The sequence below is a fragment of the Melanaphis sacchari genome, unplaced genomic scaffold (genome assembly GCF_002803265.2).
Source record: "Melanaphis sacchari strain LSU unplaced genomic scaffold, SCAv2.0 Contig45_pilon_pilon, whole genome shotgun sequence".
Taxonomy (NCBI): Eukaryota; Metazoa; Arthropoda; class Insecta; order Hemiptera; family Aphididae; genus Melanaphis; species Melanaphis sacchari.
In genome coordinates, this window is record NW_020271303.1 from 1,950,980 (window position 1) to 1,977,530 (window position 26,551).

The 26,551-nt window shown below is 23.3% G+C and overlaps 1 protein-coding gene across 1 annotated transcript in view; it reads right to left on the reverse strand.

The window, feature by feature from the left end:
- Nucleotides 1–18,174, reverse strand: part of LOC112598194 (adenylate cyclase type 2) — a 35,386-nt gene extending 17,212 nt beyond the window's left edge. Inside the window, exons 1-5 of the mRNA XM_025344589.1 lie at nucleotides 18,049–18,174; nucleotides 15,366–15,710; nucleotides 11,824–12,018; nucleotides 1,745–1,851; nucleotides 399–510 (exon numbers count right to left, since the gene is read on the reverse strand). Of these exons, the coding sequence (XP_025200374.1) occupies nucleotides 399–510; nucleotides 1,745–1,851; nucleotides 11,824–12,018; nucleotides 15,366–15,710; nucleotides 18,049–18,174 (885 nt within the window). The remainder of the gene's footprint in view (nucleotides 1–398; nucleotides 511–1,744; nucleotides 1,852–11,823; nucleotides 12,019–15,365; nucleotides 15,711–18,048) is intronic.
- Between the last annotated feature and the right edge of the window lie 8,377 nt (nucleotides 18,175–26,551).

Sequence of the window (26,551 nt, forward strand, 5' to 3'; positions counted from 1 at the left end):
TAAAGTAATATTATTATTAGTGAATTGACGATATCTCCAATCTACTCTTATTATTGAATAATTAATGCCTCAAAATTAAATTTTTTTATCTATTAATCTATTATTTACTTCTTAATCCTTTAATACATCTATAATTTATCGATTTATTCTCTATCTTAAATTTATATTGATATATGATACAATATGCTTACTAATTAAAATTATTATGTAAAAATTAAATTTACCTTTATCATTTGTAAGGTATATCTACTGTATTGGTTATTATTTTTTTTTTAATAAATACAATTGGAAGAAATAAAATCTTACAAGCTTTTTGTATTTAAATTCAAATTTTAATAATAAACAGTGAAAACGTTTAAAAAGGATTCCAACAACGTTTTTAACACAAATTTACTTACTTGAGCTATTTGATCGAAGCGTCCGAATAGTTCGTTTAAAGTTTTCACAAGATCAGACGCCGAAAGTTGTTCAGATAATGGAGTGAAATTTACTATATCAGCATATAAAATACTTTAAACAAAAAAAACAATTTGATTAATTTCAAATATATACGATAAAATATAGGTGATATAAAAGTGATAAGTGGTAAGCATAAATTAGGTGTATTAATATGGATTAAATTACTTATATATTATTATAGATAATATAAATTCGATTTAAAAAATGTTAAGGGATTGATGAAGTAAGTGTAAATGAAATATTTTTTATTTTAGCTTAAACATAAAAACCTGTAGGTAAGAATACATAATATGAAATTAGTTAAGTATCTCTATTCTATTACATTAGTATATTAAAGTTAATTAAATAACATGTTAAAAATAAAATCATGATTTTAAAAATAATGAACTGTTATACACGGGCGTTTTAAAATAAGATAATAAATGTGGAAATTAACAATTAAAAATTCACTATCACTTTACTTTGATCTAAATAATAATATTTAGTTTATTATAAAATGTATAATTTTTATAGAGTTTTAATAGGTATTTAAAAAAAAAAATTATAAAATCCCAGAAAAAAATATTTATTTTAAATTTAAATATTGTTTTATCAACACATAAATTAATCTTATATTTTATGATAAATTTGTTATGAAATATTTTATTACACAAATGTAAGAAACAAGCGTTGTAATGAAAAAAGTCTGTGATAATATTCAATTTAATTATCATAAAATGTTTTTATAATGAAAATTAATGACTAGAGTGTATAATTATGTTAAAATAGGAGATTATTTATATTTAAGCATGAAATCTATATTTTTTATTTTTCATTTTTTTGTTTAATTTATAATATACTTTTGTTAAAATATAATATTTGGTATAGGTTATGAGTATATAAATATATATAACAACAATTAATGGTGAAAATTACTATTGAATAAATAATATTAGATGTTTTGTCTGAAGAAGGAAAAATAATCATATTATTTTAAACAAATTAATATCGATGACTCTGACGTTAGATGTATTTTAAATGAAATAAATGTTATGAGTATCTATAATATTATTGTATATTTAAATTTTGATTAAAATTAATATTTTTAATTTATTCATACAAGTTGACATTTTTCCAATAATAGAACTTTAAATTTCTAGTTTTTGAGTTGAGTATTTTAGAATAAAATGTATTATTTCATATTGGCTAATTTTTGTAACAAATTGTAAAAACTTATATAATACTAAAAAAAAAATTTGAAGTTACTTATGTGCAATAAGTATTTAAAAAAAAATGTGTATCTTACCTAACATTATTGTGGCGCTGCACATACATTTCGTGAAATCGTGTTTGCTTATTTGCAACATCGTCTTGACACGCATCAGCCATTTTAAGCATTATACTTCTCTTTACCTAAAATGAAAAATTTAAATATAAACTCAGTTATCAGTAAAATTATCATATCAATTACAAGCATACCTAGTGATCAATTTTATGTAATTCCTTGTGTTTTATTATTTTTAACAGTAAATAATATACATAATTTATACTTATTCAAATAGATACTCGATTATAATTAAGTTTGTTAAACCCAAATAAAGTAATATATTTTTTTACGTTTTTGTTTATCATTATTAGTTTTAGTGTTATTTATTTATAAATTGTATAAATCATACGGATACTGTATGAACACTTAACACATTTTAAATTAAAATTTTTAATTTATTTTGTTTTGATGAATTAAATAAAAAAAAGTATTCTGAGTTTTTATAAAAAGAAACAATTAGTATATCGTTTATAAAGTTTTATATTTTATACTCTTAAGACACTAAAAAAGTAAGTGAAACTTTGTTGCAGTAAATAAAACAATGAAGTATTCTTATTAAATTTAAATTTCAAATTCTATGAAATTAAAATATTTGAAATGTTCTTATGATAATGTACAACATTGTAATTAAATTTATTACATTATTTTATTTCGCATTTTATGTTCTTAAATGGTAGGTAAAAATTAAATCAAATTTACATTTGTATATTTTTTTTGCAGTTTGTTATTTAATTAAGATTAAGATGATATTATGTTCAATAGAAAATTTAAACTATGTGAATTGATAGAGATAATAAATATAAAAAGTTTGCTCAAATTATTAAAAACTGATTAAAACTGGAATGTATAAATCATGAAAATTAACCAATTAAATTGAAAATACACAAAATCGCAATATTAAAAAAATCATGTGACGTTATATTAATATACTAATATATATTATTATTTAATTAGAACACGATTTTTTGTCATAAATAAAAACATTTCATTTTGTAAAAAAAAACAAACAATATGGATATTTTATATTTTTATTGTCAACCACGAACACTCGGTAAACCTTCAAAGTAATGACATTTTTTCATAGATTAAAATATTGATGAAGTTAATGTAATATATTATTTAAAAATATGTATAATTGGGTACTTTTGTTTATTTAAAAAAAAAAAAAAGTGAAAGTAGGTAAGACTCAATTCAAAAATTTATATAGTTAATAAGTTGATAAACGTGTAAAAATAAAGTTAGAAGAAATTTTAAGTTTTTTTGACGTTTATAATAGTATTTGTCTAAATATATTACAATTTAAATTTAAAAATATTAAATAGTAGATATTTAAAGAAAACAATTTTTTTGCAAAATTAATATAAACATGAGTGTATTTTTAATAATTAATTTAATGATATAATTTTCAATGCTTTTTGAAAGTGAGTGATTTATGTTTATTATCGATAATCGATCTATAAAAATTCGTGATTGACGATTACTGATTAGAATGTAATTATAGTGAGTGTCAGTTACGTGTGTCATAATAATCAAATTTTTTATTAACAAAAAACCCTATTTAAAAAAAATAAAATATTATAGCATGTGATAAAAAAAAAAAAAAATATTTCATCGTAAAAACGTAATAATGTAGGTTTTTTAAATTCTCAAATACTATATATTAAATTATGCATATAGTTTTAATAATCTAATAATTTTATCTTAGATAAAAATTACAGTTGAGTATTATATACCAATAACATGATACATGAAAATTTAATTATATTTATTAGTTAAATAATATAGTAGATAGAACAATCATCAGCCTACTAACAAAACAGATGGTACTTATATCGTTGAATTGTAATCAACTAAATTAATAACTAGAATTTTACAGTACAGGAATAAATTAATCAGTTGCAAAATATTCTTCGTCCAAATTAAAAAAAAAAAAAAAACTTTGTGTATCGGACAAATACTGTTTTATTAGTCCATATCATCTGTACCTATAATATATAAATGAAATAAAATATACCGTGTTTTAAAACTTAAGATGATCAACTCTCAACAAAACTATTATGTAATATAAGTTTTATGGTTTTGTGATTTTTTTTTAGATTTTAACAATAACTTAAGTTAACAATAGTAACTTTACTTAGAAAAATGTAATATTTCAGGTAGTATATCTTATAAAACACAATATTGAAAATATAGTGAAAAGTTGACCAGAAAAATAGTTTTATCTTAGTAGAACATAAATAACTATTTATCTACACCGCTAAGTATAAACGGATTAAATATGTGAAATTTTTTGATCTATTACTATCTTATAATATATAGATTTTATAAATTAAATATTATTAAGCATTTATAAGTTGGCAACGGTAATCTCAACAACCTGATTTATTTATTGATAATAATAAATTATTTTTTTTTATTAATTATAATACAGGATTATAGGATTATTGATTTTTATTTATTATATTAATTATATAGATAATTATTATATTAGCTTTAAATTATTTTAAAATAAATAATAGAAAATGAAAATCATTAATTAATTATTTATCTAAGTAAGGTAAGATAAAAAATATAAATTATATCAATAAATAATATTTAAAAGTTAAAATTATATAAGGTTTTGAGTTCATAACTTCAAAGTTAAGTATAATATATTTAAAATTGTATTTAATTGTATTTTATATAAATTTATGTATAGATCAAGGTGTTTTAACGTCAACATTCATGAATGTAAATAGCAATTCTGGATGTTCAATTTAGTATGTTTCGTATTTTATTTTAAATTTAAATAATTTTTAAGTATTAAAATCATAGAAAGTTAAAACAGTTTTTTCCAATCTATATGGACAAAATAATTTAGATCCATTTTTATTTTACATTCAAAATATAATCAAGAATACTTTAAACAGTTAAAATAATACAGTTTTAAAAGGATACTTTACTTGTATGAAGTTTTTTCACCAGGTAACAAATGTATAATTTGGCAAAATTTTGTCTATTTTAACTAATTTTTTGTTGTTAACTTTGATATTAGAGACATACCTATTATGAAACTTTTAAGTACGAACATTATCTGTGTTACAACTTAGATTTTTTAATATGATTAAATTTTAAAATAAGCTATACCTACGCATTTTTAATTCGTAATATCTTGTACACTTGTAAATTTTTTTTAAGGATATCATCTTAAGCGATTTATATTTAAAATTAAATGATAATGTTGTGTTTTGAGATATCTTTTGAATTAAATTCATAGAGATAGATATTATGTCTTGATATATAAATATGGCATATTGTAACTCATGCCAATTATTTAAAATATTTAATGTGTTATAACTGTAATTATTGCACATTAAAAATATTTAATATTTAATTTTTATTCATTAACTATTTTGAAAACTTACCTTAAGTCTTAAAATACAAAACTTTTAATACTATAAAACTTACAAAAGAAACTCAGTTATGATTTTTTTTTTTTTTTACTTGAGAAATGTTTATTAATAAAAGAAAAAAACACACTAGATATATATTGTAAATTTTTAAACTTAAGATGCTGTTAAATAATTATATTTAAGAATCAATCGATTAATATATAAGTACATATTATAAATGGTAACTACATTGTTGTTTTGATACATCAATTAAAACTTCTTTTTTTTTTTTAGTTGCTAAAAACTGTAACTAACAAAACTAATTAAATATATTATTTGAAGTGATTGATGAGCCAAATAGTTTCTTATGTTTTGTATAATCAATTATTAACTTTGTTTTTACATTCAAAATTAGATATATTTTTACCATTTTTAGGATAAATGTCATCATCTATTACATTACAATTTATCTTGTCTGTGATTCATTTAATGTTTATTGTTTTATCTTAGACGTTAATAAATAAATATTCAGCAGTTTTTAATTTGTTTATTTATGTCTTATTTTTTGTATCTACTTTCTTTTAAAAATTATGAGAACAATTTTTTTGAATTAAATTAACAATTCTTAATAATTTTAAAAGCATTTAACAATGTTTTTTGTAGCTTGTACAATAGGTATTTTAAGTTTTAAAGTGAACTATAATAGTTGTCAACTTCAACAGTTATTATTCATTTATTTTTAGTCTGAGGCTTTGAGTCAAATAGTGAAAAATAATATAGTTATTCTATACTATATTTTGTATTTATTTATTTAATATATCTTGTTACTGATTTTTATTTTAGATATGACGGTATGTTTTTCCATTTATGTTTACTTTTTGACGGAATAGAATCTATACTGGAACAATCCTATGTCTTGTTGTGAGAGTAGTAATAGTATTGGTAGTGAATAGTTATGTTCACAGAATAAATTATTAAAAGTACAATACACCTTTAGGATACCAGTAAAATGGATTCCTCACAGTGGTGTGCCTAAAATGCCTATTCAAAACGCCGTGTAATAATAATTAAATTGTTGATACATTTAATTATATACATTTACGATATGAATTTCAGATAAATAATAATTGTAGTATTTCCGCTACGCACTGGTACAGTTAAATGGATAAGTTGAGTTAAAAGTGTTCTCTGAACACCTAAACTGATTTATACGAAAAGTATATTTTAAATAAGATTTTATATATAATGACACCACTATGCGTTTATGAATTTTTCATAAAGAAGCATTTTGATTAATTTATAAATAGTTTTAACAATATAGTAATAAGTATTAAGTGTTTGATAAAAATATTATGATATTGATGTATTATATATTATTTTATCGTATTTTTTTTATTAAATGTACCTTGAGTCTTTGAAAATGTTAAAAGAATATTAAACCTTTACTACTTATAATTCATATCATGTTATTAAATGTTAACATTGTAATATGAATTCATATTATTTTAAACGACACACTAAACTTTCTTTTGGATCAAATTAAATATGACCAAATCATTTTTCTGTGCAGCGGAGAGAATTTTAAGTAGCATGCTTCGTTTTATTTAATTTATTTTTATTACACAGTATTATAAATTATAATATTTTTATTCTTATATCAATACTATTTTACTTGTTAACATATTGTAATTATAAGGTTATCATTATTGATCACTGATAATAACCAATAGGTACTATTTAAACTAAAATTTAAAAAAATAATCTTTTAGTAAACCTTTAATAAATAATAATAATTTTATGACACTGATGAATTATTATGCTTGAATTGATATGATTAATTTAAAAACTGGTTATTTTTGAAAATAAATATGATCATTTTTAAATAGTTTAATGATATTACTTTTTAAATATATTGATATGCATAACTCAATTTAGTGTTTATGCTATATCTATGTTAAATGCATAGGTTTAATAATTCTTATAATATAGAATTAATGTTAATGAAGCTGTACTAAAAATAATATATATACCTACTACATGCATTAGCTTGTAATGAGTATATTTTTAAATTTTATCTTATGTAGCTTATATGCTATGTTTATAAAGCATTGATAGGTCTATTAAAACTTAATGAACCTATTATTATCTTATGTTTGAAGTACTATTAATTATTTTAGGGTTATTTTTAAAATTTAATACTTATACTATATGTATATAATCCATCGAGGAATTTAAGAGATAATTATTTTGAATATAGAAGGAACTTGATAGTAAATATAATGCAAGGATTTTAAGGTTCTTGTAAAGTTCGAAAAGCAATAGATAAAGATTGGGAACAAAAGCATTAAGGTCAAGATTTTGATATATTTTGTATAGTACTTTAAATATACAAAGTAAACAAACTACAAAGAAGTTATATTGATAAATGGATTCTATTATCTGTTAGTAGTTATTTTCAAAAATATAATTTTTTGATGACTCTGAATTTTGTGAACACATTCAATACTAATTAAAACTGTTATTGGTATATAGGTGAATTAATAGAAAATTGCTTTTTATGTTATAAAAAAATTTCTAGTAAGAATAATTATGGATTAAAAATATTTATAATTTGTTATAAATAATAAAATTGTTCATAAATACATTTTTATTCTTTATTTAATCCTTAAAAGTAATTAAATTAATACACTATAGTGTACATCAAATATATATGTAATATAAAAATGTCAATTTATATTTTTTATTTCCTATCGACGGATTAATATTTTAGCCAGAACTTACTAATATTTAAATACATAATGATACAATAAAATCTAGTTTGAAATATGTTTTAAATATTCTTACTCAATATAAGTACGCTAATAAAGAATATATTTTGCGTGTTCTTATTTTCGATAAGTTTTTTGATCACGTAGTAAATAACCAATAACTATCAAAATAATCAATTAAATTAAAAGATAAAACAATTCATAATGAATTAAATATTTAAATAATAACGGTATAAACTCCATTAATCAAATTACCCTTATTATAATTATCTAACTTATAAGCCATTACTTTACTCCCTAGTTATATATTAGTAGAAGATATAAATCACAGGTATTTTTTCTCTGGTGACTCATTAATTTGCTTCAAATGTAAAAAAGCCAACCACACTTTTCCAGCTCTAATGAGAACTAAATAGAATATTATATATTATAATCCAATTAAAACAACAACAAAAACATTAGTAATGGCATAGAAATTGATTTGAAAACAATCAACAATAATATAAAAAACTGGTTTTTCCTCCCACATATCATTACAGTTTACCAAGTAGATTAAATTAGATATTCACAGCATAATTAATATTAAAACACAAAGATAAATACAAAAAAAGTTAAAGTTATATCTAGATTAAACTCACAAATTATTTTTGAATAACTTTAAATGATTTATTATAACCACAAAATTAAATATTCACTGATAAATCTGATATTTAAATTTAAGTTTTACAATTTGAAGCTATCTTAGGAAATGCACAAAATTTTAATATTAAACAAAAATTATATAACAAATTATGTTACTAAACATAGGTATTTTAATTAAAATAAATGAGCCCATATATCAGGTTATATTTAGCAAAGTAATCAAAACCCGTCTAACGTGATTATCTACTACCCTATTCTACATCAATTACCAAAAAAATGACAATACAGTAAAATCATTTTTCATAAATGAAAAAAAAAGAAAAGAGCACAACAAGCCAGAGAACCTGTGCAAAATAACTGAACATAATTTATTGTTAATCCAGAAAACATCATATAATTTCTTAAAAGTATCGAAATGATGAAAACCATTATTGACACAAACAAATATAATAATTGAAGTAGTTATGAGTTTTGTTATTATCATTATTTAATGTTAAGTATAATTATGTGAAATATAATATTCTATAAAGTCAATGGTTTTTATTTTAAAAGATAACGTTTGATGATAATAATAATATAATAGTAATAATAATGGTAATTTTAAAAAGATTTATTAATCTTAAGTTCATATTATAGACAAAAAAAAAAACCCTAACATATTTATGATGTAATTTATTAAAAGTTATTTAAAATTTGACTGGTTTAATTTGCTCAGAATATACATTCTCATACGTGGATTCTGAAGAAGGTTGAAACTATTTCCCGAATGAAAATTTTGTATAAAGGACTTTAGACCTATAATTCAAAATCAACTTATTATAAATGAATAAAATATTAATTATTCATTTGAATACTGTTACATAAGGATTCTAGGCATTATCTATATATTAAATTAATTTTTTTATTTTGTAGTTAAATCTATAGCACGTATTTAAAATAGTTTAGTGTATATAAAATTGGTGAACAAAATATTTTTAAGCTTCTTAATATGTTAAATTTTTTAAGACTTTTTATTTTAATTGGTGTCTATTCATTAGACATTTTTTATTTTAGATAATATAAGTAAAGTTAATACATTTATAGACATGTGTAAACTAAGGAACAATCTAAGTATTATAATGAGAAATTATAATGTTATAAAATATCTATCATGGTTAAAAAAAAGTTTAGTATCTAATGATAAAATATATCTTTGTTAATATTGATTTTGATTTATTATTACTAAGATTTTGTAAATTTAATTTCATAACTTTCTAATGAAAGAAATATACAAAGAATAAGAGTATTATTAAATTTAATAATTTAATATTTTTTAACTTAATAAGAAATGTAGCTTTATGTGATTCTAATAATTGCATATGCATATGTGTATACATTTAGATGATAGCGGATAAATTCAATGTAATATAAAAATAATTCTTATAAAATTGAAGATTTGGTATATTAATTATTATTGTAATATTGTCATAGTGGTTAAATACACTATGATATTACAGACTATTTTCGTGAAATTAATAATAAAATATATTTACTTTGGAATACAAATACTAAGCACTATATTCTTGTTAATAATGAAAATTGCTAACACTTATGTAAATAAGTATTGCTGTTTGTTATTTTACATTCGATCATTCAAATTGTGTAAATATAAATTTTGTTATGCTTATGATATGAATATGACAATAAGTGTAGTATAAGTAGTAAGTAAATATATTGTGTAAGATATTATATAGCAAAAAAAATTAATCAATAATACATTTACTTTATTAGAAAATATTGTTTTGCAACAAAAATTAAAATTGAAGTATTTTAATTTTATACTTTTTTTGTGGACTATAATATTAAAAACTTTGATAAAGTATAAAGACAATAGTTCACATACTTATGGTAAGTACTAAATATAATACATATTATATAAAATCAAAAAAAAAAAAAAAAAAAATGTTATTTTTTTCCATAACACACAACAGTATTCAATTGAAACAATTTCAAAGTATATTGTTATTAATAACAATCAGTGTTTTTATATACATAGTCACATAATATTCACTTGGGTACCCAATATAATAGAAAAAATAGTATTGTCATTTGTTTTTTTCATTTCTAGACTCGATTAAATTATACTCGAATGCTGTTGTTGGATTAAAATATAATAAAATACTATCGAATCCAGACTATTGAAAAATGCTCAATTTTATTAAAAATTAAACACAATTGAATTCGAATAACTGATATAACGTACACAAAAAAATGTGTTACATGAGTACATGTCAAATTGTAAAAATATTATTTAGATTATTTTCACTGTAAGGCATTTATAATATTAAATTTTTACCACGTCTAATGTTTATTACATCAGTAAATTATTTGGATAATTATATTTGGAGTAACTCAAACTTTTAAAAAGTTGGTATTTTTATAACTCACGGATATATTTTTGAGTTTATATTGTTAAATTATTCAGTTGACATTTTATTTGATTGTTATAAAAATTTTGGAAATTCGTTTTAGATTAATAAAATAGTATAATATAACAAACTATTTAAAACTCCATTTACTGCTTAACATATTTTATATGAAATTTGTAACTATCGCATTTATTCAATATATATTTAAGTTAACTTAATCTATACCTATTTAAAAATAAAAATAAAATAAAAATTAAGGGAAAAGTATTATCACAAAATATTAAAATTGAGTTTATAATGTTAAGTGTCACTCTTAAAATAATACTAAATGATTTACATCAAGTTCATAAAGGTACTACGAGATAAGGCGTAACAGAATATCAAAAGTTTCATCTAATCATGATACATTTATGGTTTAAACATATTGTTCTAAAGTTTTAGAATGAATTCTACTATAATACAAGTTTGTAGTTCAAATTATGTTATGTTATCTTCTTAAGAATTGAAAATAATGAAACAATTTGATTTTTTTACATTATAGTATTATAGTTTGATCTCTATAGTAATTATTGTAATAACTTTTACAAAGAATAGGTTCTTATACATTATAAAATCATAGTAAAAAAAATACTATTACTATATTATTTGCTTAACTTTCTACATACGTTTTATAATATAGTTTTTGAATTAAAATATTATGCATTTCATTTTGTTATGCTTTTGCAAATATATATGTTAAAAAAATAATTTTACTTAATTTGTAATTTTAATTTTCTAATACGTGGATATTTCATCTAAGTTAATTTTATAGTATTTGTTTTCTTATTAACTATCATATAATATTATAAGACATTATATTTAATAAATACCTCAGCCGCAATGTACGCTGGTATGACGCTAAGCAGTAATTGTTCTTGTTGCTCTTTTTCACACTCCAGTTTTATTCTGGATTCGATACACGTCCTGGTACCCGAAAACATGATTCTGTTGGCTTTATGTGTCATAAACTTATAATACCAACCAGTAGAGCTGGCTGAGAACAGAAGTATAATTTCAGCGATCATCTGTATAAAAAAAGCAGTTTAAGGTTGTCATAATAATAAAACAAAAATAAATTATAAGTTATGTTTTTAAATAACTATTGTATACACAATTATATTGATAGAACGACAGTTTTTTATGGTATGGTAATATTTTAAGTATTCGTTATTTTATATTATTAATAATTAATTGTCAATATATAATAAAAATATACTATTTATGTTATGTATAATCATGATAAAAAATGTTTATAAATTATGTCAAATAATGTAAATTGAATATTTTAAATCAAGGTTTGTTGTGTACAAAAGTTTGCAATAAAATAATTTTTTTTATTAGAATATATTATAGGAGTATTTACTAAACCTTGACTATACACAAATACGTTTATTATTGCACAGTTTTAATGTAATATAAAAATAATACATATAAGTATTGATCATTTTAAATATGTGTGTTCAAAATTTTAAACTAAAATATTAAATAATATTTATTAGCTTAAAAGGCTTGAGTTTTGTTAAGTTTGAAATTATTACAAAAGCTTAGTTTTCTAAAATAAATGTAGAAAATATAAAAATATCTTTAAATAAACATTATTTTTAATACAAACACAGTTTAAACATGTGTAAAGATCCCATTCATCGTTATTTAAATGATCTTAAGTATTTCTGTATGTATTGTAATATAACTAGAACGTTTAATCTTCATTTCCAGTTTCTCCGGTTTAGTTATTTCGAATTGCTCAAGGCTCAGGGCTTTTCAAAAGAGTGTAAATATAGGAAATTTTAATGGTAATACAAACATTACAAGAGGAGTAAACTTCAGAGTTCAGAATATGGCTTGATTAAAATATTCAAAACTCATAATAAATAAGAAACTTAAGAAGGATTGCTTGAGCTGTTTTAAGCAATTTGGCAATAGGCTTATTGCAATATTATTTAATTTTCTATTGGTTTTTTAATTTTTTACAATAGAATTCATTAATTAAAATAATTAAATGAACAAATTGATTTGTGTATTACGATGAAAAGGTTTTGCATGTAGTATTATTGTAAAAATAATATTTTTCATTTACTTATAGTTATAGGTGGAAAAATAATACAGATTTGGATTAAATAACTCTATTATTTATATAGAATATAGTTTAATTTGAGGAAGACGGTAATCTATACAATAATGTGCTCAAGAGAGAATTTTGTAAGGTGCTAAAATATTTCATAATTTGGATTTTAGTTAAGTGATATAAAAATATATATATCATAACATTCATACATCGTATCTATTGATGATTGAAAATTTGATAAATGATTACACTACGAGGAAGTTTAGAAATAGTATAGATATAATCTAAAATGAAATTTCTATGGCTGTCATATTAAAGCAATTGTACCTAAATCGACATGACATGTTTTTCACATTATCCGAAGACTATCCTGCAATGTAATGGATATACGCTATATAATATTTGTTTAGAAACAGTATAACCAAACCGAACTTAATAAAAAAAGCTAAAATTTTAAGCAAAATATTAAAAATGGTATTGATTTCAGGAGCACTCAAGTACCGATATGTGTATATAGTGCTAAATCGATAATATCGAGAGGATTTTAGTTGATACCATTCGGAGTCTATTTTTCACGTTCTTATTTTTCACTAGAATATGATCAAAATACCAGTATATCGAAAACCGTACACGTAAGTCAACATATTATAATAACGTGCCACGTTATGTAGTTTTGTAAGAAAACAATATACATTAAAATGAATTTACAATTTATATTTTAACTTGTTTTAAAATGTCATAAAGTATTCCTGAAATCATAAGATGTGTACGTATTATAACTTCCATATATATTATTAAAAAAGCAAAATAAAAATTAGTGAAAATGGTCTGCTGTCTAGTAGATATTGAGGGTAGGTTACAGTAATAGATATTGTGTTAAATAGTTGCATTTTTAAAATAATTATTATCTAACCTTCAGGTCTCTATTTCAAAGGATATTTTATTATACTATTTATGTATTATACAACTATAAGTAATTTATTTTTATATTAGTAATATGGCACGTTGAACTAATTTATGCCAATAACGTCGGATGTATTATAATTTATAATGCGTGTTATTAATATTATTAATTATATCACAGTTATTAACATATTATATTATTTAATTAGTTATATTTATATTTATTTGAATATATAGTCCAACTTTAAAAGGTATGGAATATAAACACATATATTAAAATTAGTTTGAGTACATTTTTTAATTTCATTGTTTATAGACAATAATAAAATAAGGAATGGTGAACAATTTACTCAAGTCTCTTCGATTTATATTTTTTTAATTACAACTTACAACATGATAAATAAAATTGTAATACTTCGTTTTAGCATCCAATTTCGTATAAGTTAGATTTTCAATTGTCCAAAAAAAAAAAAAAAAATTTGTTGCTACTTATTTTATTTTCGATCAATCATTTTGAAACCGATAAATTCAATTCTCCGTTCAGAATATAATAATACCTATACTAGTTGATAATAGAAATACGATGCAATGACGGAATCACTTCTATTGTGGACAATTGAAACATCATTTAAAAAAAGCATTAATATAGGACATAGGTATCGTTAGCGCCAACGGGTGCATGCGGTGGATCTCGATTAAATTATTTCGTCTCATTCGTGTTTCTATTATATACTGATTAGGATAATAATGTGTGTTATTATTTATAGCAGCTGTGTCGTGTCAATTTGCCCATAAAAATAGGTGCACAAGTCGGATACTTAGTTTACACACAGCTTAAAGTATTCGCGGAATATCATTATCGAATTTCAGAAAAAGTATCTATTTCAAAAATCACTTGCGGAAAATGCTCGAACAATTAACATTATCGAGCAATATTATTCCGTAAGCTGGTAAGTCCGTTAATTTTGCTTTCTCCTAATTCCAATGATGAATATTATGGTGTACACGTTCACATGACTAGTTGATATTCTCTTTTATTTTCATATAGTAAAGTTATTAGTTATAATAGTTATACGACGAGATCGCTATAAGCGGATGGCATATAAGCAGTCAAGCACAAGTCTTGTTTTGTTGGTATACAAATTTGACGTCGAACCTGTTCTCAAAAAACGAAGAGTTAATCACAGAAAAATTCGAAAAATATGGACGTACGACAATTCAATGATTAAGCGTATGTATAAAACAGGGTATACATCACAGGGGGCTAGGGAGAAAATATTTTGAACATTGAATGGGACCGATGGGAGATTTAAAAGGGGACAACGGGGTAGGCACAGATTTGATCACATCCGCGGGACGGTTGTCGGGAGAAGGGCCGTAGGTCTGAGAATAAACTGATATTACCTGTTTGACGTGTTGCGCGTTTGGCGTCCACTGGACCTCGGCAAGCAGAGACGTGACGTGCACGGCCACCATGGCGGCCGTGGCCAAAGACGCGACGGCCGCGTGCGTTGGCACCATCGAGTGCGTGGCCACCATAATGGGCACAAGTGCGTAGGCGGCGTGCGCGACGCCGCTGCCGGACAGCACGGCGGCGGCTGACGCGGCCACGGTGGCCGCGGACAACGCAGCCATGGCAGGCCTGGAGTTCAACGCAATCGGAGCGGCCTGCGTGACGCAGAAAGTGAAGGCGAACGTCAGCCACGCGACGGACACTGATAGAAACGGAGGCTGTACAGCCGATTCGGCCTGGAAAGTAGAAAAAAAAAAAAAAATAATAACATATCCGTTAAAAAATCATTATTATCGTATTGTAGTGCCTGACGGCTATCATGTTTACGCGCAAGCCAAAATGGGATTCAGTAGTAATTTTTTTATGTACTTTTGTTCGTCAATAATATATTATTATTACTGCGACTGTTGAGCAGCCTAGCCTAACAATTTGAATCAACTTATACGGATAGAGTCGATGCACGTCCCGTCTATGTATAACGAGTCGAAGCCAACATAAATATTGTACTCGACGTAATATCTGCGCACGCACGACTGCCGATCAGTCTGCTTTTCCAAAAGTTATTTACCATCGCTTTTATTTTATTGATACGCGTTGGATAAATGATAACGTTCAAAATTTATCAAAATAAATGATGACGTGCATTCACCGTGGTCCTATAATAACTATGATTGATTCAAAGATGTTCCGAATTATTATTTTATTTTTTGATTTGAGGTCAACCATAACATTAACACAGTCTTATTAACAACGATCGTTGAATAAAAACTGCATTATTAAAATAATAAATTTATAAAAAAAAAAAAAAAACGAGGTGAAAATATTTAGGCATTTTTCGTTTTCCATTCTTTTTTTTTTTTTAATATTAATCAGTGAGCCAAAAGGTTATGAATTGGGATTAACGGGGCATGACCATGGGATAGGGTCAAACTCGTTAGTATAATTATTATATTGCGTAAACATATTTTATTATTTTTAAACTTAATTTTAAAGTTGTATAGTTAATAATTTAATAATAAATATTTATTGACATAATTAAATTTTTGTTATTTATTTATTTCAAATAATAATATTTGATAAACTATAAATCAGAGTTCTAAAAATAAACCATCTTAGTGGCGCAGAAAAATAAAAACTTGTTAGTTTAATTTTTTTTTTCACTAGAATCATATGGAAAAAAACTAAAAAATAGGTCAATCACTAAAAGTGTTAGTTATATTGATATAGTAATATATAGATTTATTCGTTTAAGAGTCGAAAGTATAATTTAAAAGAATATATAATAATACTGCTCACATCAATGTTGTATCTTCGATTTAACGTATTTCATTCGCTTCTATCACTTCGAGCACAATCAAACACTTAAACAGCTTTTGCTCTACTAACCCACCACTTAGCAGTAATCTACAGTCTTAGCGAGAATCTCGTTTGACGTCCCTACCCGCCACTGCGACTTCTTTCGTCTTGTTCAAATAAATACACTGACGACACAATAAAGAACAGTATTTTTTCAGTAATACGATGTCAGTATATTATGACGTGTAGGCGTCAGACGATTTCGATATTACAATTTGTATTGTTACATTACATCCATTTCGTTAAGACATCGTAATATCGGAGAGGTTTCGGGTCATCATGATCAATGAGATTTAATTGTAACAGGTTTGTTTTTATTTTCAAAAACATTGTACGTGTGATTTTTTTAACGAGATTAGGTAGTTACATAGAACCTTTTTTTTTTTTACGTTCTACCGACAATGTTTTGTTTTGCGAACGTAATTCCTAACCTACAGTGTACACCCGCTTACATAAGTAAACCTCTTGAATATAAAAAATAACAATACAATTTCACAGATTTGACCAATTTTCTGTACGACTTACGCTCAGCCAGTCGGCTCTAACAGGATCAATTATATATATGATTTTCTACGTTTCTGAAAACCGTTACAGCGATATTGTGGCGGAATCGTGTTTGGCAATAATATTTAAGTTCAGCGTGATAGTTGTAATAAGAAAATTGCATAAAAAGACCGGGTTTAAAAAAAAAAAATGCACAATATTTTGGTTTCCACTTAATTTAACGACCGCACAATAATAATCCATCTCAAACGTATTCTAATAAAAAATTATTATGATATATGCTTAAATCGTTCAACATTTTTCACGATATTCTTAGGCGCCATTATAATTTATTGCACCACTGTCTACTTTGTTTGCTTGTACAAATTATATTGTGAGTTATACTGTGATTTATTTATGTCCAACAAATAAACACTATAAATAAAAAAACAGTTTTCAGTTTTTTTTTATAACGTCTTGACTATTTTGAGATATAGATACATTGGTTCTGTTCACATATTTAATTTAATTTATAATTATTTGACGCTGAAAATTTAGGAAAAGTTCAATTTGCAGACTAATATTGTACCTATTTTAAATTGCATACAATATAGTGTAATAATGTTTATGTTTATGTTTTTTTTTTGTTTTTCTTTAAGCATCTTAGGTTATTTTTAGGTTAAATTAATACGCGCACTATATTTAGATAAATTATACGTATATTTTAATACTCACATTATAAAATAAAGTTAACACGATCAATGTGATAGTACATACAACCAATCCAATAGAAGCAAACGTTGTAAAAAGTGATTGCTTTAATCGAATACGATACTTGTGGTAAAGCTCTTCTAAATCCATATTCCTGTGAAAAAGTTATAATTTACTTTAAAAAATAATATTTTTATGAAATTATGCTAATTATTAATTAATTATTATCTCTGATGTTTATACATGTATAACATAAGTAAATAAAACATTTTAGGACAGTTTATTTTTTATATAGTCGTAATTCGTATAATGATATTAGAATAAAAAGTATATAAATGTTTCATTTATTAAAGTTGTAAGTTTTTGCAAACTCGATTACATTTTTTGATTATAGCTTAAAAGTTAAAAGATGTAGAATTTACAAAATTGCATTTATTTCTTCTATATACCTGGTAGTGATTAAATTTGATATTATAAAACTAATGATTTTTATTATAAATAAATTTAACGATGTAAATTTTTTAAAGATTTTTTTATATATAAATACACGAACGAGATCATATGTTACTTCGAATTTAACTAGCTGTAAAATATATATTATATTGGTATATCCCTTTTATCAAATTTTTTATTTAACTTTTCTTTATATTTTTTGTCTGATCAATAAATTTATAAAATATATTTATTTTCAGGTTATTATAAAATATGATTAGTTTAACATTATATTGTGTAGTAACTTTCAACTATTATTAATTTCATTAAATTAATATAAATATTTTCAAAATATAATAACACAACATGGTTTCAAACAATTTTAAATATAAATGTCTAAAATCTAAATTCAATAAGATAATACTCATAAAAATGTATATACAAACAAAAATCAAGTAAGTAAAATATCCTTGGAAAATTAATTGACTGAATATTTAAAAAAAATGGTCAACACAATTTTCAATAAATTTTAATATCGTATTGATATTGTTACTAATACATTAACAAAGTCCATTATTGTTTAACAATGTATAATTAGTACAAAACGAAAGTATGATTTAACGAAATTTACTTTAAGGAAAAAAATGCTAAAAAATTATTTTTGTTTGAAATTTAATATAGAATATAAATAAAATATTAAAACTTAGTATACATTTAAAAAGATTTTTAAGTAATTAAGAACTAGTCAGAATTTTAAGTCTTATCATTGTTAAAAATTTACAAGTGTTATAAATTATTTGGCGTTAATATTTGATTTGTAAAATAGTATTAAAATTAATAGATTATCTATCACATTTATAATAAAAATTGTGAGATTCTTTTGATTATAATTTTTTGGCTTTTGATGATAATAAAAAAAAATATTGAACACTGCGGTGTAGTATCTTTATTATTTTAAATTAGTTTAGCATTTTTTTAACACTAAAATAAATTAAATTTTACATTGTATTTATTTCTATTTTCCTTTATTTCATTTTATTCGAATTTTCTACCATATATTTTATTTTTATTCAACTCAATAGATAGATAATAATATCACATTCATTATAGTACATTTTAATTAAATAATTTAACGTATAGCAGTATTATATGAATCATTAAATATTTATTGGCGATAGTTATTAATTTATTATTCATAATTACAAGGTCGTAGAAGCATAATTTTCCTAAAATAGCAACTTATATGACTATAATTATTACTTTTAAATATAATATTTCCAACCATACACATTAACGTTTTTTATTTATTTATCTATGTATAAATTATGATAAAATCGTTGTGGTTTTTTTCTAGTTATTGTTTTATAATAAATTCTTTAATACAGTACACTGTTTAATATGACAGGTTATGATGTATACATATATCATATTGTTATATTGAACTTATGTATACACATGTATTTATGCATATCACTAATATTATAATATGTATGTATTTAGTCGAACATTTTGTTAACAACTTTAGGAGTTTAGACTACTGTGCTAATGAATTGTGTGTATTTTTAAAACAAACTATTCCTATGAAAGGAGTGATATGAGTATTATTACTCAATTTGAACTGTACTGAAATATTAAATAATATAAATTAAATTATATATATATATAAAAATAATAATGATTTAAATAATAATGGATCACAATAAATGAAACAAGTGGACTGAAATAAAAAACAATAATAAATACAAACATGCGGAATTGCAGGTGATTACTCATATCCGTGTTTCGGACGATTAAAATACGAAACGTTGGCTATAATATTATATTATTATCGTACGACATAGAGCCGGTTTTAATAACGTTCATAATTACAACAATTTGAGAGTATAATCGTGGAACGGTTAGAGAAGTAAAATATGTTTAACGTTACTACTTACTATTTTTTCAAACTTTTATAGTCTGTACATAATTATATTTTTTATTAGATGTTCTGGTATTTATAAAATGATGTAGATTTCAAGGGTAAATCACACGTAATGATTAGATACAGTTTTGTGTGCCAATAAAATACGTTCATAAAACTACGCCAGCCCCTTCATTAAATAGGTACATTAAAATCCTCGTTCACAGTTTTTTCTTTAGAAATCTTGTGAGTGCATTAATTGTTATGACTTTATGTATACGTTGTTGTTGGTTATTGTTGAATGATACGTAGACATTTCGTCGTTATTATAAAAGTATGCTCATCTCTTTTTTTTTGTATCTTTTAATTGTGCATTTTTCCGACTTTTGGTCATCGCAATTTTTAAACATAGGTACTAGAAGACCGTATATAAATTATTTTATTTTTCATATCATTTAATAAGTAAATTGTGACGATACAAAATTATTATTTTTCAAATGAGAAACAACCCTTTATAATATGTATTTTTATAAAGAGATGGTTTTATTTTAATATGTTGACGTATCTTAATTGAAATTCTAAAGCATATTTTTCGAATTGTTATTAAACTTTAGGTTGTGTAATTGTGCATAGGTACTTGATGAATCAATGTATAATTAAATCGTTCACTAAGTTATTACTATAAGTTATTAGTTTATAGATATTTTTGTTTATTTATTTTCTGTTTAAAAAACCCATACTTAAACTGTTTATTATTGTTTTATTGATGATTGTTGATAAATACATTTTTCGAATAAATATATTATGTCTTAAAATCGAGACACTAATCCATTCGTATCGAATTGATTAAAAATGATTTATTTTTTTTACATAAGTGAACCTAATCCTTTGATTAAAATGGAAAATTAAAAATATTTATACCGAAGTGAAAATAATGGCTAGCTATTTGTTTTAGAATTAAATTAAAATCTATCGATTTCGGTGTTAGAATTTATTTTTTCTTAGATCTACGAGTATTATTTAAGTAAGTACGCATAATGCAAAAAAATGTCTTGTTTAGTAGAATTTCAATTAAGAATAAAAAAAAAATGTTTGAGATACACAAATAAAAGTGATCATATCATATTACAGCATAAATATGATACATTTAAATTAATTTAAGACTTAACAGCTCGTAAATGGTGAAGTAAAAATAAATATTGAAAGAATTAACTTACATTAATTATTGTATTGAATGTACTAAAATATTCCACGTCTATTATAAATTTAATTTATTAATTAAGTAATTTTGATAATTGCATTCTATTTATAAGATATTTAGATACATTATAGGCACGCTAACGTTGATAATAATAATCATATTATTATTCATTACGCGAGCTCAACGCTGTTTTATTATTTTGTACAAAAACTACAGTAGCATAGATTATTATCATATGCATGTGGAATATTATCGATGAAATTATACGATGATTATATTATTATTATTATTGTGTGGTTATTGTAGGATAAATAAGTAATATTATTCACGCATGTAACGTCTATTGTGGCATGACGTTCAATGTCAGGAAGTCGTATTGACAACTACAAGTAGGTGAATATAATATATATATATGTACATTACACATGAGTTATTTTACTCGTACCTATACACACAATAATAATAATATGATGTTATATTATGCGAGTTGACTCTGCAACTATGACAGCGTGCATTTAAAATTTCCAACATTGATATTATTATTATTCTCAAATTTGTTTACATTTCTGTAACACAATAGATGATAATAATATAATATTATTACAGAATAGAATCATTTATTACGATGTTGCTGTAGTCAATTTCAGAAAAAAATACTTATCAGATACGTTTTTATTTTTATCATAATTATTTCGTATTACACTTATCCCCAGTGGTTCTCAACATTTTTATACCCGAGTACCACCTATGTATTTTGAAAATTTTTCATAACCACTATTTAATAACATTTTTTTTTTTATTTTATGTTATTTACCATGTGTGTAGTATTTTATTAGAAACTATATAATCATGAAAATACATAAGTATTTAATGCACATAACTAAATTAAATAATAGTATAGGTCTTATCCGTGGTACCTACTATTTAGGCGTACTAATATTATATTGTATTTTATAGGACACGCTTTTAATTTGGCCTACGTCAAACTCATTCGTAGGATTTCACGCCGTTTAACACGGTGTCAATGTTGTTATAAAATATATATCATATATTATATTATTATACATGGACATTTATCGTGTGTGCACCTCTCTGGAAAAACCATTTACACGGGTCCTGAAATAACGGATTTTCGTCGACACGAACGAAATCCAATATAATGTGCGAAAACCAATATTGCCGTCGGTGCCACGTTTTATTTACGATACCTATCTACAACTTTAGTCGGCTACTTTGGGTACCTTACGTAATTTACGCACAGCAATATTGCGAGTATAATAAAGTTGCTGCCGCGGCTTATTAAAGTGCAATTTATAGATGTTGACAGTGTGACATGAGCATTTGTTATTTGTCGAAACTTTTCCCAAGCTTTTGGCCAAGACTTTTGGCTAATTCGTGTAAAATATACTTAATCCTTGCTTCGTTTGCTATTTTATAAAAACAATAAATAGTTAACAACGTTATCAAGAACACAAATTAACCAAGTAGAGTTCGCTTACTCGTATATAAATTATCTTGACATGGACGAAGCACGTATTGTATATTAATGTAATATATAATATGTGTTCAAATAATATAATAACATTAGTTAATAATTTACGCGTATAAAGATATTTTAAACCGTTAATTAGTATTTACGACCATAAACTAACTAGGAAAACTAATACAAACAAAACACCCACACTTGTGAAGGGTTGCATAACAAGAGCCTGACATCTATCCATTAGTAAATTGTAGATCAAAAACACTTCAGATAATATTCTCACTATTTCTGAATACAGTATACATAAATCACCCCTAACCCTACTTATGAGTTTGTCCAATTAATGCAGATAATGAAAATCTACAGTTTCAAAAAAATTTATACTAATTTCTCATTCTCGGAATCTTATCTAAGTAAAAAAAAAAAAAAAAAAATAAATAAATAATAATTGAAATTAAACGTATTTGATATTTTTTCACTATACTGCAGAAGAACATTGATCATAGCATAGTTTTCAAATGACAATTTTTATGATGAATTAAAATGTAAAAACAAAGTTGCTATGGTATTGTATTATATTATGTATCAGTTGCTAGGAGTAACGAAAATTTGGTTTAAAAAGATAAAGTTGTTTAAAGATTTTATGGTACATTTTTTTGGTTGTCATGATAACGTATTGTGTTATTTATTGGTTGTTATGGGTAACTTTAGTATTGAAGCGCAAAATTATAGCGTTATTATAATGTAAAATTGATCACAAAACTATGAAAAGTAGTATTAGTTTAAAAACTATAATTGAAATTCTCTATGTATAAAAAATGCTTAGGTATATATTTGTGGTTAGACCCATGTGAAACGATCAGAAACAATATTATAATGATGACAGTGAATAATGATAGTTGTATACCAGGATCCTATAGGTAATACATATATCTTGAATTAATTTTAGTGAATTTGTCCCTCTAACCGTTTAAGGAACAAAGAATTTAAACCTTTACATGATAATGAAAAATTAGTCGTTTCAAACGACGAATACCACCTGCGACATCCTTCATCTCAACATCAAAATTAGAAAATCACCATGATCATAAAAACCACTATAATTACATAAAATATAAAAGAATCTCAGTTTAAAAAATAATATAAATACCTAAAAATCATAATTTAGTTTGTATTTGTAACTTCTAAAATTATGTTAGTTGATAATAATAATGATTAAACTATGACTATTACACGAAAAATGACATATAATTGTTGTATATAATGCTGACAATGCAATATTTTAGTTATAAAAATAGACCATACCACTTTCTTAGAATTAGAGGCTGATCACATCTCCGCTCAGAATCGTTTTATATGTGTAATGTTTTATCTTAATGAATTAAAATTTAAAACATTTAATATAGTTACCAATTGTATCTACCAATTCAATGTCAAAGTACACTTAAAACTTACTAAACAGCATAGCGACTTCCCGCTATTTTTTTTACTATCATTATATTTGTAATCACTTACATTTTGTTAAAAGAGTTTCAACATTTATTTTTCTTTTAAATTGGAACATTTTTAATTTAAAAAAAAAAAAATGTATAATCTATAAATGTGTAGTACAATTTAAAAAAAAAAGTCTGTTAGTGTGGTGAATTATTTAGTGACCACAATTCATTGTGAACTTAGCTTAAAACGTTATTGTATGTGTTTAATTAATTACCTAAATAATAATGTTTTGTTATGTTACAGATTCAACTTTCTAAAGTAGATTTTCGAAAACAGAGATAGATTGTAGGTTTTGATTACAAAGTTTTAGTGGGTTTTTGAAAGTCTTTTCTTAGTATGACTATTTTATTGACTATAGAAATTTGAACTTTTAATATCAATGTGATAAATCATTTAATAGTATGAAGAAACATTAGTTATGATTAGGGCTGGGAATTTAATTCCTTAAAAAAAGTACAAAAGTTGAATATCAATCGAAAGTTAAGATTGTTAGTTTTTTTTAAATGTATGAAAGTAGTAAAAATATAAAACCTTCAAAAAATATTAAATTATACGTGGTTAAATTATGAAAATAAACAAAATGCATAATTATATACTTAAAAAGAATTTTTTTTTGATATTCAAATACAAATAATATATTTGTATAGGGAATTAAATAATGAAATATATATAGGAATACATATTAATGAATTGTACATCGAATGAAAAGTTTATTTATGTACATATTTTATATTAAATGTAAATTAATAATATATTTTTTAAAAGGAATTTTTAGATCACAAAATATTTGCAAATAATTTGACAAAGTAGGGTTTGTATCTGTATAGTAGATACCTACATAATATATTGTATAAATGATATAAAAACTCATATTTAAAGCCACAATAATGAAAAAATAAAAAACAGTTATTAGTAATGAACTTTATTGTCAATCAAGTAGTTAAAATACGTTGTTAATTGCAATATTGGTACAAAGAATTTGTTAATGGTTCTATGATGACTATAAATGGCTATGGCTGACCGTGAATTGAAGCAATAATTATTATATTTTTTTATAATATTATATAATCGATTTACGTGAATATAATGATGAAAAAAACTATATTACATTGTCATGGTCAATCTTAAAAGTTATTCATAGTTAACATATTAGATATACCTTATGTCCACATTATATACTATTATTTATTTATTTAAACAACATATAAATTTGGTTTGTAATATTGTTTTAATATTTCTTTACTAATTTATATTATATTATGTGATGTATAAAAAAGAATTTAAAAGAGATATGTCAACTTCTTGAAATTTTATGTAAAGTACCTACCTGTTTACTGTATTGTACATTTATCATATCCTTAAGCTGTTACATGTCTTAACAGCAAAAAGTGAACTACAGTAAACAAAATAAGGAATTTTATCTTTTAAAATAATTTCACATAAATGGGCACAATATTATTTATACAGTTACTCTAAAAGTATTAGCTCTTAGATATGTAAAGATTCTGTAAAATAACAAGATAATGTCAATCAAACAAAAAAAAAAAAAATAATAAAATTGAAAAGATTTAGAAGATGCGTAAATTTTCAGGAAATAAGGGAATTCATACTCCAGGGCAAAATTGTATTATTATATTCATGGTAATATTCATTCTTAAAACCTTATTTACATTGCGTAGGTACTATAAATTATTTTGATATTCATCTATACTGTATATAACTATAGTGAATCGGGTACAGTATTACCTGTTGTATTTATATCTATGGTCTAATAATAAACACCGAAACTATAAAAATCCAAACTTAACTAATCAAAGTTATGGCCTTCTAGTTTTAATAAATAATAATACACGTTTCCTAAAATCTAAAACAAAATATATTATGTTCTATGTTTATTCTACACACATATTACAATTCGAAAAAGTTCCTACAAGATTATAAAAATAAAATAATATCAGCTGTCATGTATACCTTGTGATTAATTAATCTTAAGACAAAGTTAACTGTTTAATCT